Source organism: Puntigrus tetrazona, chromosome 16 (genome assembly GCF_018831695.1).
Source record: "Puntigrus tetrazona isolate hp1 chromosome 16, ASM1883169v1, whole genome shotgun sequence".
Taxonomy (NCBI): Eukaryota; Metazoa; Chordata; class Actinopteri; order Cypriniformes; family Cyprinidae; genus Puntigrus; species Puntigrus tetrazona.
Window position 1 is genome coordinate 9,703,275 of NC_056714.1, and position 16,057 is coordinate 9,719,331.

The 16,057-nt window shown below is 36.2% G+C and overlaps 1 protein-coding gene across 1 annotated transcript; it reads right to left on the bottom strand.

Annotated features, from left to right (window-relative positions):
• Positions 1 to 2,565: 2,565 nt before the first annotated feature.
• On the bottom strand, positions 2,566 to 11,377 carry tcaim (T cell activation inhibitor, mitochondrial). The gene is made up of 11 exons (XM_043261852.1): positions 11,233 to 11,377; positions 10,039 to 10,084; positions 9,760 to 9,895; positions 9,378 to 9,528; positions 8,681 to 8,936; positions 6,998 to 7,120; positions 6,055 to 6,152; positions 5,879 to 5,970; positions 5,547 to 5,779; positions 4,346 to 4,477; positions 2,566 to 3,706 (listed from the first exon to the last, which is right to left on the bottom strand). Exons 2-11 carry the CDS (start codon positions 10,068 to 10,070, stop codon positions 3,481 to 3,483), a joined length of 1,479 nt encoding a protein of 492 aa, XP_043117787.1. The 5' UTR covers positions 10,071 to 10,084; positions 11,233 to 11,377; the 3' UTR covers positions 2,566 to 3,480.
• Between the last annotated feature and the right edge of the window lie 4,680 nt (positions 11,378 to 16,057).

Sequence of the window (16,057 nt, forward strand, 5' to 3'; positions counted from 1 at the left end):
GGTCCCTTTGCATACCATTATTTCTCATTAATTCTCCCAGCCATCATCTTTCAGCAGTGCATGCTAATTTCCCTCCACACCTGAACCTATGAAATCAATCTCAACCTTTTTGTAATCAATACTGCCCCTCCCGAGGGCCCCTCCTGTAATAGATAGCTACCACATGTAGGACTGGCTTTTGTGCGCGTTTATGGGCACTTAGGATGGGGTGCTGGGGTGGCTCTTGTGACAAGGGAGGAAGCTTCTCGGTGGGGCTTAGGCTCCAGATGCAGGCTGCCCAATAAAGCAGTGGGATGCCAAGCTGAAAGACAGGGCTTTGGGAGGGACCCCTTGACCCCATTATTATGGCTGGGATTAGGGGTAGTGGAGGCTGCCCACGCTCAGCTGCAGAGCTCTGGCCATCCCAAGGACATTCCATTGATCTACATGAGGAAAAAGCCAGAACGGGGGTTGGGTGAGGGCAGAGGCTCAGCAAAACCAAGCAAAGCAAGGAAGGGTCACGTCACATGGTGGAAATGACCACAGGCGACGGACAAGGCTTGTGCGTACGTGTGAGTGTGGAGCCGCGTAATGAAGCGCCGATTCTTTCTCAAGGCCAGGAAGTAGCTAGTCTTTTCAACTGTCACTCACAATCAACGCGTAATGAATGATTTTATTAAGCTAACAGAAAACATCAGAACTTGCTGTTTTTTATGGTAATGGTTGCAGAACGTTCAACATTTAACTTTATGTTAGCAAACCTTTTTTGATAGCTGGCCAGAGGAAGCTCTCTGTATGGGATCGTCCGTTTTGACTGACTTTACGTGCTTAAACCTCAACAATGCAATTGAGAGATTGGTTATCAACAGGGGTTTCCCGCAGACCCGTCTTAATCACTGGATTACATTTATATCCACTTACTGAACAAAGACTCTTGACCCGTCGCACCTCGTCGTATCACCGCCGAACGGACTGATTGATAATTAGTCTTGCTTAGCTTGCGAACATCTTTGAGATAGCTTTCACTTTAATTGCTGTGAAATACACACCGCTAACAATACACCAATTGATGGCAGGAAAAATGATGTATTGCATATATTCATTTATTTTATTCGTGCGTGTCGTCCGCTCATACAGTTATTTGTAGAACGCCACTAATGGCACTAAAGACGAAACCATAAGAGCCTTACATTTATTGACATTGATTGATCAAGGCCAGGATCAAAAGCATGGAATAATTAGGATTTTTTTGATGTTGTTGGTTTTTGAAAGAAGCCTTATGCTCACAAAGGCTGCATTGCTAAAATAGTGACATATATATATATATATATATATATATATATATATATATATATATATATATATATATATATATATATATATATATATGTCACATATAATCTTAAACAATAGTGTAATAAAGCCATTGAGCATTGGGTTGGATACAAACACTTTTTTAAAACACCCCCTTATAATTAAAGTTTTGTCTGCACAGGAACATTTATGTATGTATTTATCCACACTATGTAATTATTAGTTTATTTGCAGCCCAACAAAGACTGATTATAGTAGCTTTTCGGGTTTTTTCAAGTTCAGTTGCAATGATAATTTATTATATACTTCAGGCAGGGCTTTTGATGTACAGAATAATGACTAAAATGAGCAGAAAACAGAAAATCCTCCCTGTCTGACTGGTCTGTGACCCGCTCGCTGATAGCCTCTGTCTCGATCCTCCGTGTGTAAATCTGTCTAAAAGCAGACAGTCGAGGGGGGCAGAGCATGAACAGACTCACAGGTAATGTTTGAAAAGGCTGAGATAACGCTCAAAAATGTGAGGGTGCCTGCACGTTATATGACGTTTGCGCTGCCAGTCAAAGTTTGAAATTAGTGCGTTTTTTTTAAATGCGTTACTATAAAAGAGTCTCTTGTGCTCAACAAGTCTGCGTTTTTAATTAAAAATACTGTAAAAACAGTAATATAGTGAAATATCCTTCTTATAGTTTATTGTGATGGTGAGGTGGAAATAAATTAATAGTTTTATTCAGCAAAGATGTGTTAGACTGATCAAAAGTGCCAGTTGCAGTGAAGTTGTATTTTTGTAAAAAAAGAAAAGAAAAAAATTAGTAAAAAATATATATAATAAATATATATATATATATATATATATATATATATATATATATATATATATATAATTAAAAATACATTTAATAATTATAATTCAGTTAACTGGCATATTACGCATCCTGATTTTTTGGTGGATGTATAGATAATATAGATTTTGTAACAGTCTACTCTAATATGGTGAAAACTATCTGCTGTGATGGCACACTATTAGATAAAAACCTGTTGAGACAGAAAAGACTACATAGACATGTGTTTACACATAAAAATGGAGTCATGTTTTCTGTGATAATTGACAGCACTTCATAGACATTGTCATTAATGCAATTAACCCAAACATTTCCTTTAAAATAGTCCACCTGGTTATTCTGACCCTGGGTCGTCCAGCACACTACGAAAATGGGAGAACATTTAATATTGACGACGCGTTTCATCACATATTTCATACATCACACGACTGAATTGTTATTATTCTATTATAATTTATTAATTCCTGTCAGAGTGGAAAATTCATGGAATCTTGCAAACATTGTAAACCAAACAGGTACATATTAACAACATATACAACAGTGACTGGTTACATCTGAACCGTTGTTTCAATTTTTGTGGTTACACAGTTTTGATATTCATCATACGTAAATATATCAGTATAAACATTCGAAACACGATAGCAGCAAACGACACCGGTACATTGTACGCTAAATCTTAAGACAGACAATATTACAGCATTCAGGATTGCTAATGTACAAACACTTTCCAAAATTCTTAATACTTTCATACTCAGCATTTAGACAAACCCATTTTGTCCAAACACATCTTTGACTCTGCATTTTAGGTTTTGGCAGTGGGTATCACAGTTAATAAATGCGTTTAATTCCTCTCAGTCGCAAGCATTCGGGTTTTGAAATGATAAAGATGATTTAAGCAGTCACTGAGCGCCCCTCTGAAAACCAGAACTAACCAAAAAATGTGTATTTAAAACCCAGAAGTTGCGTATTAAACCACAAAAACATGATTGTAGTTAAATCTCTGATCTGGTGCAACTAGCACCTAATTGTTTTAAGGCAAATAAAGAGCCTTATCGGATTTCCATAAGCTGTTTTTATAATAGATTGAGACAAAAAAGAAAAAGAAACAATATGACCCTGAAGCGTTGCATGTGAAATGTACATGGCAAATGAACGACAAACTTTGCGCTAAGTTGTAACATACATTACAAAACCGGGGCCAACTGCCTCAAAAGCACAACACTATGTGCTAGTTCCAAAGTGCACGTATAATGCCTACAGCACTAGGCCGAATCTCAAAATCTTCACAGAATCGTGAGCGTCATGCTGAAAGGCATAGCAACGGAGTCCAAATAGCGTTCGGTCTGTTTCAACCCTTCCAGTCCCAGGGAATACACAGATCCCCATCCTGCATGACCGAATAGAAGTGAGAGACGTAGAGATGAAGGCCCTGCATGTGAGGAGATTTCTCCTCCATCAGACGCCTGCAGCAGGGGATCATCTGACTGCTCGACACACTGGGCTCTTTGGACAGGCTGCGCAGAGACAAATCCTGCAGGCAACTCGAAATGATGTCTTCTTCCTCCGCCTCCAACCTGCATAGATGAGAACGAACTGTTTATGTTAACTATAAACTACGTTACGAAGAAAACTGTGGCAGCCTGGGACACTTGATAAAACATTTGAAGTCACTTTCTCTATAAAAAAAAACACTTTTTTGACAGTTTTGCTTATTAGGTAAAAAATATTTGTTTTAAACTATATATGTGGAAAAAAGAAAAAAAAGGAAAAAATATGAAATACATGATTTTCAGTTTAGATTGTACTCATTCTTATCGTTGCAAAGATTTGAACCATTCATTTGATCAAAAATACAGTAAAAAAGTAATATTGTGAAATTAGAATAGCTGTTTTCTTCAGAAATCATTCTAATACGCTGATTTTGTGCTTAAGAAACATTATTATTACTATCAGTGTTGATGATATTAATACGTGATTAACAGAAAGTTCAAAAGAACAGCTTTTTTTTTATGTTATATCTCAAAAGATAACAACTCCAGTGGCTAAAAATGACCATCGTACTATTAGTTAAATTACGTTCATTTCTGTATTGCTTTTTTTCAAACATAACTGGTCTTTATAATATACCAATGAATGAATCGCGCACGATAAGACAAGATAAATAATTTCTGATGTCACGTTAATGTGCAATAAATGCTAGGTCAAGGACCCACTTGTCTGTGCGCTGCATGCGTCTTCGGGCCTCCCGGGCCTGGCTCTGGAGGAAGTTCTGCAGCTGGAGGGTGTCACACATAGTGGGGATGATGAAGTGGCCCATCTCATGCAGGCAGGGGGTGGAGCGGTCACTATGGCAACAGAACAGAACAGAAAAACAATGATTGACGGGACATTAAGCGGCACAAAGACTTCTAAGTGAACAGTGAGGATATATCAGTCAGAAACACGTCAGAAATGAATAGAACACAAGGGAACCACAGGAATAACACTACGCCATTCATATACAGTCGGTTGTTAACAGACCAGTATGGTCTATCTTCGGTTTCATTTTCATGTTTATCTCGTCCTTTTAGTGGAATACCATTGTTTACATTTTCCACAGCAACCCATTTAAAGCTACAGTGCATCATTTATTGTAATTTCACTTGCTGTTCTCATCAAGATACCTACAATGATACTCTATTAGTGTTCACAACTTTTTTTTTTTTTTGTCGTAAGCAAACGCTACGATCATTTTGGATTCTGATTTGCTGATGGAAAATAATTCAGTTAACACAAAAAACAAATAAACAAACTGCCAATTTGATTTTATTTTGAAGTGACATCAATAAAAAAAATAGGCTTTTTGGTCACATAATTATGGTAATTATTGTTTTGTTTTTTTTATCCATAACAATTTGATATTAAGCAGCACAGCTGATAATTGATAATAATAATAAATATATCCATCAATAATTCTGAAGGATTGTGTGACACTAAAGACTGGAGCAACGATGCTGAAAATGTGGCTTTGCCATCCAAGGAAATGTCAAAATAAAAATGTGTCGCTAATTGAAATAAAATTTCACAATAGTACTGTTTTACTGTGCTTTTGCTCTATTTTATGCTCAGCGGGGCTGCCGTAATTATTTCTTAGTCCAAAAACATAAAAAAGACCAACCCCAAGTTTTTTTTTGAACTGTAGGGAATATTATAAAGGCATTTTCTTCTCTTCTTTAATTATGGTGTAAAAAAAAGAAAAGTTGATTAATTTCGAACAATGTAACATAAGAATGTATTTTTCTTGTGACTCGATTTCACTGTAACTTCAAACCCGCCCATAAGTAAGCTTGCCTTACGTACCGGAAAGTCGCTTAATTTCCCGAGGACCTTGCCTCACATAGTTGAAGGTCATAAACACAGAATACCAGTATTTACTTTTCCAAGGTCATTGTGAGGCCTTGCATGCTGCGGGGGTGCAGAGAGAGGCGCTGAGGCAACAGTCTCTTGTGGAAAGCGTTGAGGGTGCTGTAGTGTTCCTCCAGAGGCAGAACTGGACCCATCCGCTCGATGTGGATCACCTGGATCCCTCCCAACAGGTGACTGATGCGCTCTTTCAGCCAGTCCGACTGCTGGAACAGGCTCCGGTAACTCGGCAGTCTTTCAAAGAGCTGAGCATACGAACACATGCACCTTAATCAGCAGAAATGTTTATTATTACTATTATTTTTTTTTAAAGTTAAGAATACCTGGTTTAATTAGAGCTGTACCTTTGTCCATTGATGGTGGACATCCATTGTTCCTAACATGACATGCCCTGAGGCATTCATCCCTGACTGGTCTGTAAAAACTATTGTGTGTCCTATGTTTTGGAAAAGAAATATTTGTGCACATTAAACACTTGGGCCAACTAATTCCATCTCTTGAATCTCATTTCCATGGTTACCTCTCAGGATGTGCAGAGCCTCTGGGCTTTGTGTGAAGAGACGGCCAAGACTCTGCAGCTGACTGCATTTGTGTGCAAAACCCCATTTGCGCTGCCACCTGCAGGACAGAGAACCACATGATCAACATACTGACAACAGGATGCCACGACCACTCCATACTCCGCCCAGTAGTTTTACACATGCAGATAAAAATGTGTAAGTATGGGGTTGGTAAAATTTGGTAAAGTCTCTTATGGTTGCCAAGGCTGCATTTGATCCAAAATAAAGTACTACAAAGATATATTGTGAAATTTTCAGTTTTAATATATATTAACGATGTAAAAACGAGATTTTTTAGCATAATTAATATAGTTTTCAGTGTCACGTGATTTAAATACCATTCTAAAATCCTGATATGGTGCTCAAAGTAAGATATTTAATTTTTTTAATGTTGAAAGCAGTTGTACTGCTTAATACTTTTGTAAAAAAAAAAAAAAAAAAAAAAAAAAAAAACTTTAGGATTCTTTGCTGAATAAAAAAATTGAAGAAAATTTTTTGTTTACATTTTTATAAACTTTTGACCAGTTTTCACTAAACAGATTTTAAAAATAAAAAAATATTATCCTAATTTTAAATATTACTGAGAGTTTTTTTTTTTTTTTTTGCCGGTCCTCTGCACAGACATTTTCCATAATAATATTAAATTTTAAGTCAAAGAAAATCTTTTAAGAAAACCTTTAAAAAGATGTAAAAATCTAATTTTCAACCCATTTGGTACTTGTCTGTATACCATTTGTAATAAAAGTTGTTTCACAAATTAATTCAATTTCAAAAATGTATAATTTCACAAAGCAAACAAATACCACACCCTAAAATGCAATCGAATTATCACTTGAAGGTTAATTAAGATCAAAAGCGAGATTCAGCGCGCTGCAAGAGCATACAGTGTGAGTTAGAGCTGACCTGATATCCAGCAACCCGAGTTTCTGAATCAGCTCTCTTTTCAGTCTTTTCAGCTCCTCACGGCGTGGAACACTGGCATTCTGTTTCTTTGTGGCTTCTGGCTCATTGTTTCTCAGCCATAAACTGAACATAAAGACAAACAAAACAAGCAAAACAAAGTCATCTGACAATGAGTTAAATGAACCATTATATATCCTAGATTCGTTAAAGAATAGTCCCAATGAAATACGCCTGATGCGATTTACCTTTGTTCATTTACTACACACAGTATTGTCTTTCGCGTTTATTCTATATTAGGTCTCCAAAGCTTTTGTTAAAAATGTTACGAGGCAATGTTCCAATACCACACAAAACTACAGCTCAGGTTTAACCCTGTAAAGCTTTTTACTTTAAAAAATAATGTTTAAAGTAACATTTTATTTATTCTCTCCAAAATATGCAATTTGGTGCAGTTATATTTGTATTTATATGACTAAAAAGCTTAATGAAATACGTAACAACAGGCCATATTTAATAGCTTGGTTACACATCATTTTAGACGTTCCACTAACTTTAAGTAACTTTGTAACTGCATGACAGCTAATTTTCATTTATTTGCAACTACGTGTCTTCTAGTTGTCAGAGTAGACTGTGAGGGTAAGTTTAGGGTTAGTGGATGAAGTTGACATATACTTGCAGTTTCTCAGTCAGTATAAATAAAGTGTATAAATAAGTATAAATAAATAAAGTGTTAGACGACATCGAGCAGACAGTCTAACATGACTAATAATGACTGCTAGTTGACATGTAGTCGCAAAGTGACTTGCTGTTAGTAGAAATTGAAAGTAGATTATCGCAATAAAAAGTGTTTTTGTTTTGTTTTTATGATTAAAGACGATAACTGTACAAAAAGGTGTACATAAATATGATGCAAAGCCAGATGCATCATATTTAACACTCACATTTTTACATTTATGTAACATAAAAAGGTTTTAAAGCAAAAAGACACGTTTTTCTATACCAGGAGATGTTTTTAGAATTACACTAATATTGTAATTTTACTTATATTATAAAAAAAGTGCAAACTATCAATCACATGATGGCATGTAATAGATTTCTCAGCAAAGGTTTGACCGTGTTGTTAACAATCAAACATGATAAAGTAAGCTGTGTACCAAGGTTTCCATTGAATCTCCACAGCTTAAATCTCAGGTTATGAAGCTGGGCTCATCTGTGGTTCGGCGTACGCATTTCTCCTAGCACTAAACGGCACAACGATCATTGTGGAGCCATTAATCACGGCAAATGCAAAGAATGGCTTGAGAACGCCGCGTTCTGTGGAGAAGGACGAGGCTAATTGCAGAAACGCAAACAAGGTTTCTCGTGCGCCGCTAAAAGCGCCAGCTGGGCTCTTTCTGGCCGCCGCCATACACCCGGCGGTGTCTCTCAACAGTCCTGCAGAATTTCGAGTTGAATATTAACCAGACTTTTGCGCTTGCAGTCAGGTGGTCTGACAACGAGCGGCGGCGTTCGCGTGGGTTACACGAAGTTTACGTTTCCTCATCCTGTCGCCTTCTGTCTGCCGTCCTCTCGATGAATGCGTGTGAGACGCGTGGTTAAGCTAAGACTGTATAGGCAAGATTATTCGATGATTAAATAAATCAAATTAAAATTAAATAGTGACCAAAAGGTCTCTCTCAATACCTGAGTGTGGGCTCCACTCGCCTGGCTTGTTCTAACTCCTGCTCAGGGTCCCTGAATCCTGTGAAAGTGTAATAGGTCTTGTCCCATTTAATGGGGCGATAGAAAGCCGTGCCGGGCTGTTGTGTCGAGCTCTTCTCGGTCTTAGTCTTGAGCACGTCTTGCATATGTTCAGCTGAGAGACTACAAGACCTCAGGACATCCAACACTGTGCTCAGAACATCCTTAGACTGCAGGGTGAAAGTCACTGAACGGAATCCTGGGAAAATGTAGAATGCATTGATCAATTTCTGTTTAAAAGTAAAAAAAACAAACAACAACAACTGTATGATTAAAACAGCAAAAAATATAATTTAGAGAAATACTGTATAAACACCCCAAAAAAACAGATATCCGCAACATTGCTAATACACAAAAAGAAAGAAAAATCTCTTATTATTAAATGCGAGAACGAATACTTTATTTTTAGAAATCTTTTCTAACATCGTAAACATTTAGTTACTTTAGTTGCAGAATAAAATAGTTAAAATACACGTAAAAAAAAAAAAAACAATCATACTTGAAAATCAAAAAATAAAATAAAAATAAAATAAAAAAGAACTTTTGTTTAGTAAAAAAAAAAAAAAGACAAAAAAAGACAAAAATAGTATTTATTTGTTCTTATTAGTATTTAAAAATCAGTGTGAATCGGAGGTGTTACCTGAGGCTAGCAGAGTTTCACCGGAGTCTGCTCGTTCATTCGTGTCCCTGACATAAAACGTGAGGTTTGCAGGTTTGGGGTACCTCGCCCCAGGCTTTTGAAGATTTTCCAGATAGCCATTTAGCCTTTTGAGGGAGTTTTCATTCACTTCCTGCAACAGAGAAAACGAAACCTAACAATATACAACATTCACACCCGCTCTGCAGAGATCTGTGCAAAGCATACTAAAATCCATAAATATACAGCAGCCGTAGAGTACATTAACATATATCAAATATTATTATCTTACATTGCCATTAGGAAGTTAATGGATATAATAAAAATCCGATTTAAGGATCCCATTTTAGTATTATAAATACTGTAATTATTTAATTATTATTACTCTCTCTCTTGGATGCTGGCCAAAGAAATCAGGGTGTACTGCAAAGTAAAATGGCCGCAGGGCGTTAATGGCATCCGCTCCTGAGAGATTCCTCCTCTGAACGATTCGAGCAGAAACACTACATCTACCACCAAGCCTGTAAAAATGAGAATGATATCAGTAAATATGTTTAAAAGAACACAACATTAATCAACAAATAATTCTTTTTTTTTGCTACTGTCTTTAAGTACTATAATGTAATAGTGTTGCCATTTTTTTTTTCATTTGGGCAAAACTTACCTAACATAACGCAGGAAGGTGGTCACGTACATCACGTTAGTTCCTTCTGGTAAGAAAAATCAAGGAACAGTTCAAGACTAGATCATCGTCTTTCCCCATGCTGCATGTATAATTGTATATCTTTAAATAAAAGTCTTTCAATTTAATCTAAAATACAGTATAAATAGTAATATTGTAAAAATAAATGTATTATTTATATATATATATATATATATATATATATATATATATATATATATATATATATATATATATATATATATATTCCATGTTGTTTTTCATTATAAAAGACATTATTTCCATGTGCTGTTTTTCATTATACGAACCATGATCCATTGTTTGGTTTATTATTTTTAACAGAAACCATGATCCATTTTCAAAAATTCTTTCATTAACAATGTAAAAGTCTATACTGTCGCATTTGATCAACTTTTTGATTTAAATTTTTTTAAATTAATTTCTTAAAATAAATAAAATCTTACCGATCTCTAACTTGTTTCACTAATAAATATTATTGGACCATATGGATTACGGTAAGTACACAATACAAAATATTCAAAACAAGTGATTATATTTCTAAATATTAAAAGTAGTACACCTGTTGCTGTCGAATGGATAATAGCTGTGCTTCAGTGTAAATGACATTACTGTAACATTACTGAAGTTCATGATGAGAGTTTTGAGGAATACACAGAACGTCAAAAACGTAAAGGGTTTTATTACTAAACATACCAAAAATACTCTGCAGTTACACCACCTTTTTATTCATAATAGCCTGGTAATCTCAATTATAATGGATTTTGTGCCAAATATAAAATCGGAATATATGGTTGAACAAGAATAAAATCTTGACTGGACTTCAGCAGAGACTGTTAGCTCAGGTCAGGTGTTCTTGACCTACATACTGTAGAGAGTTTAATCACAGTCCTCTTATTTTGACACAAATTAAGCGACATAAACAAACACGACGAGAAACAGTTCCTCCAAAAACAAAATACCATCCATTACATTTTAGAGCCGTTTAATTAAATCTGCACTCAATACACTCAACACACAATAACAGATCAACACTGTAAACAAGGACAAACACAAACTATTACACGCTCTCAAAATAAAAACAACAGGCCCGTGGTTAATCCGCCACACACGCAATTTATGTCAGCACGAGATGTCCAAAACGCTAAAATTGTTTACCTGTGATTCTGCAATATTACATGTTCGCTGTGGTTAAACTAAGCCTGAACTCATGCTCTCCATTCAGGCCTATTCACCCAGGCAGGAGTAATCGACTGCCCATCTCTTGAAAACAAGCGCAGCTGGGCGCACTTCAATCAGGCAAAACTAATCAACTACCCATTTTTGTTTGTACCTTGCGCAAATGACAAGCGCGATCTGCCAGTGCTAGCGTCATCTATAGGTTATTTTGGGATTATCGTTTCGGTTTATTTCAGCTGTTTACACACGTTTTTCCCGCAAAACCTTACAAATGCAAGACCTGCACACACAAAATCCAAAATGCCTCACATCTCTTGCAGAATGAAGAACTGCATTCAAAGCATCACAAACACACGTCGAAAACACACATGAAGTGTATGTGTAGTTATACCTGTACATACCATACATATACTTTTGTGTAGGCTACACTTGTGTGTTTTTGAAATACATGTGGATTACATTTTTCATTTATTGACTTTTGTGATTTGTATAATTTATCATTTCCATTGTAGCTTGGTTGTGCACCATCCTGCATTTGTGCTGTTTTACAGCCTGTATATGATCTATGCATTTACATTGCAATGTTGCTTGGCTGTTTTGATAAAGACTTTTATTGTTTGATGGCGCTATCAACCATCCATACGCACATTTAAGTAATCAATATATATGAGATGGCAGAGCTCCATCATTTCAGCAGTCATTACTAGTCTTCAGTGTTACAAGCTCCTTCAGAAATCCTTCTAATATGCTGATTTGGCGCTCAAGAAACCTTTCTTATTATCACGACAACTGAAAATGGTCGTGTTGCTTAATGTAGTGTGACAACCGCAATAAAGTGTCTTTTCAAAGTTTCGACCGGAAAGTTTGAAAAATGATATTTATTTGTAATAGAAATCAGTGATAATATAAATGTCTCATTGTCATTAACCTTTTTAGAGCCTCAGTTTCTTAAAATGAATACATATATATATGTATATGTGTGTGTGTGTATGTATGTGTATATTATGGCTACAGCTAAGACTATATTTCTATAGACTATAAGACTATATCTCTTATTTCTTTCACAAAAGGAGCCCCAATTTGTGTTTAGTCATCTTAAACGCAGTTTCTGGCTGAATCCTTCTGCTGTAACACATTGCAACGTGCCAACAACAGGGATACCTGTTGGGAACGCTAACCTGTGAGATGAAAGTGGAATAATGCTGATGCATTCAATGTGAGAATGAAGTAACACTTAAGGTTTCTCTACATTCTGTAATAGCGTGACTGTCGGTAGCTAAAGGCCGTAGCCACCGGCGTGCTGCAGGCAGACATGTCATGCACATCTCGACTGCTATTCTCAGCAGGGTCAGAGCACATCTGGTCACTCTCGAACGACCGGAGCAGGACTCACAAATCAGACTGTAGAAATCTTTGATATGGCACCAGTAGGGCTGCCGAAAAACACTGAGCAGAGACAGCGGCAGGACCCTGAGAGACGCATGCTGCTTGTCCTTGCGCTGGAGCTGTCAGCTGTGGTATAAGCAGGTCATTTTATACATGTTTCGTGCAGGTGGGGAGTCTGCTGCCGGTTGAAAAGAGAAGAGAGAGTGTTGTTGTCTGTTTGCGCAGTGAATGTGAAACCATAGTGACGCGCTGTTATTCAGACTAGATCAACAGAACCATTGTATTGTGTATCGTAAATACTGAAGGTACGTTCAAGTCAGCTGTGAATGTATATATTGTTTTATAATCTGTTCACATTTTTGGGGAGGTTATGATGGCCTGTATCCACTAGGTGGAGCAATACTGGAGCAATACTTATCCACTGGATAGGATATTTGTGAGCCTGGACCATAATATCAGTCATAATTAGCAAGGGTATAATTGAAGCAATAGCCAACAATAGCTAGAAATCATTAGGATATTAAATAAAGACCATGTTACGTGAAGATGTTTTAATAAATATATCAAAACTTAATTTGTAAGGACTAAGGACTTTGCTCGATCAACTTTAACTACTCAATATTTACATTTTATTTATTTTTTAATTATTATTATTATTATTATTATTTGGATGCTAACAAACCATGCATCAATGAAAAGCTTATTTAGAAAATAAAAAAAAATCTCACTTTCCAAATAATTGACCCTTATGACGGGTTTTGAAATCACATGGCTACTGTGGTGATCATTTAAACGTTAGACAAATATTAAATAAAATAAAACAGATTGAAATAAAATAAAGCATTTTAAATAGTTTATTAATAGTTATTAATATAAACACTAATAAAAGATGGCAAAAATAAAGTTTAGTGACCCATTCTCACTATTAGAGTAACTTTTTGATTATTAGTATGCCTTTGATGAATATATAGGCTGTTTATTAGCACTTTTACGTACACTTAATAACTACCTTACTAACTATTAATAAGACAATCGGTAGTTAATTGAGGCAAATACAGTTAATAGTTAGTATAGCGAGAATTAGTCCTAACTAAATAAACAAAATAAAACAAAAATAAAAGCTTCGTCCTCTTTTCCTCATTTTCATTGAAGAAAATAAAAGTCACAGTCATTTCATTAACTTTTTTTTTGTTGTTGTTGATTATACAGTTTTTCATCTGGTTTTATTATTACACATATTAAGCTGCAATACACTTCTGATGCACAAAAAAAATATGTTTTCAAAAACATATGACAAGACATTAGAGTTTACATTGGCCGCTAAACAAATATTCAAGTGCAGTTCTGATCACTCAACGATATTAAATTCACGTTATTATTATCAAGTCATTTTAACACACAGCGACAATAATACGCCAAAACCTAGGAGCAGAAAATATACGGCATCTCCGCTCCGTACGTCTTCATCTGTCATCGGCAGACACGGGTTCATTTTTATGACATATGGTGGGAAAGCCGTATCCTCTCAGTGGTTCAGCTGACAGGTTGGTAGAGGAGTGTGTGATGAGGTGAGACCCTGGTGTTGTGAAGAAGCCGTACCCTTTCACCACGGCGGCCTGATTCACAACACCAGCTGCCCTGCCCCATCATCATCATCATCATCATCATCATTCATCAAACTCTTCCTCTGTGCGGATCCACCTGTCAGTCAAAAAGAAACAAAGAAACATCACGCATGCACCCTGGAGCGATATTTGTCAATTGTACTGCATCATAATTAGACAAAACTACAATTTAAACACAACCTTTGGCTCTGAAACTATTTGTATTGTAAAGGCGGATAAACACAAATTAAACTGAAGCAATATATTTTTTTAAATCTATGAAAAGAGTGCACAGAACTGCATCATGTTTTAGAGTAAATGGATAAATTACAAGTACATTCTCTCTCTATCTCTCTAAATCATAAGCAAAAGCGGCATGTTTCATTTTCTTCTAAGTTTTACATTTTATTTATGCAGAGACATCTAATTTCAAAATGATGTCAATTAACATAAAATAGAAATCTTTCATATAGGTTTTGCATTCCATAAGACATGATTATTTTACGGGAAATATTGCTGAAAGAATAGCCGTTAAAGAACTGCATTATTTTAAACAAAAATGTCATATTTTTAAAGTTTTTTACGGACCTGCTGGAACATGCAACGATACGATAAGTACATATTTATTTATTTATTTTGATCGTTTAATCATTCATTCATTCATTAATCCATCCGTCCATCCTTTCGGTGAATGTTAAATATTTATTTTTAGCTTAAGGATTTCGTAAAATGGTCATTAATAGACATAATAATCAGCATTTCATGTTTTAGCATGTTTCTGTAAGTATCTATCCGTTCACCCATTCCATTTATTGTCTGTGTTTTATATTTAGTTTAAGATTTTTTTCCCCTCCAAAATGAATCACTAAAATAATCGGCGTTTCAGGTTTCAGTAAGCTGAACGAGCTGTTAATATGCACACACGCGGCACAAAAAATGACCTCACATTACAAAGCACTCTGCGTGACCCGCAGAACAAAAGACGCAATTACTTGCGTTCACCACACTGGGGAATGTTGACTTCCTGATAACTCCATCCTGGTTACAGGAGAGCCTCCAGGGTAGAGGTCTTATGAGCGCGCCGCTTATGTTTCTGATTTCGGTTCAAAGACTTAAGTGAGTTGAACTAATGCGGTGGAGTTTTTTTCACGGGAAAATGACTATTTCCTGTGACTCTATTATTTGCCTGTTCTCGTATCCCATCTCTATCCACCGCAGGTTAATCCATGTTAATTCCTGCACAGATGAACAAGTCACAGCACATATAATATCCAGGCAATGCGTTCCCCTTCTAATCCTGTTTCATCAGCTCGCGTGCCCTTTATGGTCAATCTAATTGCGACAAAGCCCACATAAGGGCTTTTGAGCCGAGAACTTCTTTAAGGTTTCAATTAAAGGCCGTGAGAGGCGGGGAGATTTTTGGATGTCTGCCAGCGTCCTTCAAACACAGACTGTCGCAGCGCACAGCCCGAGCCATAAAAAGAATAAAACAAGACACGCGTGTAAGGAAAATACATGAAAACTGTAAAAGCATGAGTGTTGGTGCATTAAAAAGAGACGCGCGACCCGTCTTTGAGACATGCAGAAATAATCACGCCCCGCTCCTACTCGTTGCCAGCAGCCTTTGAGGATTTTTAATACCCTTATTGAAGTTTAATTTTCAAATTGACCTTAATGATTTGTGTGCATTTAATATTAAGTCCTCTGATATTTTCAGATGTGTAGCTCTCACCTCTTTTGTAAATGAAGGGAAATCAGATGGGACAGTGCTAAATTTATACATCAGGCGCAACGTGAAGCTTCTGATGCTTGAC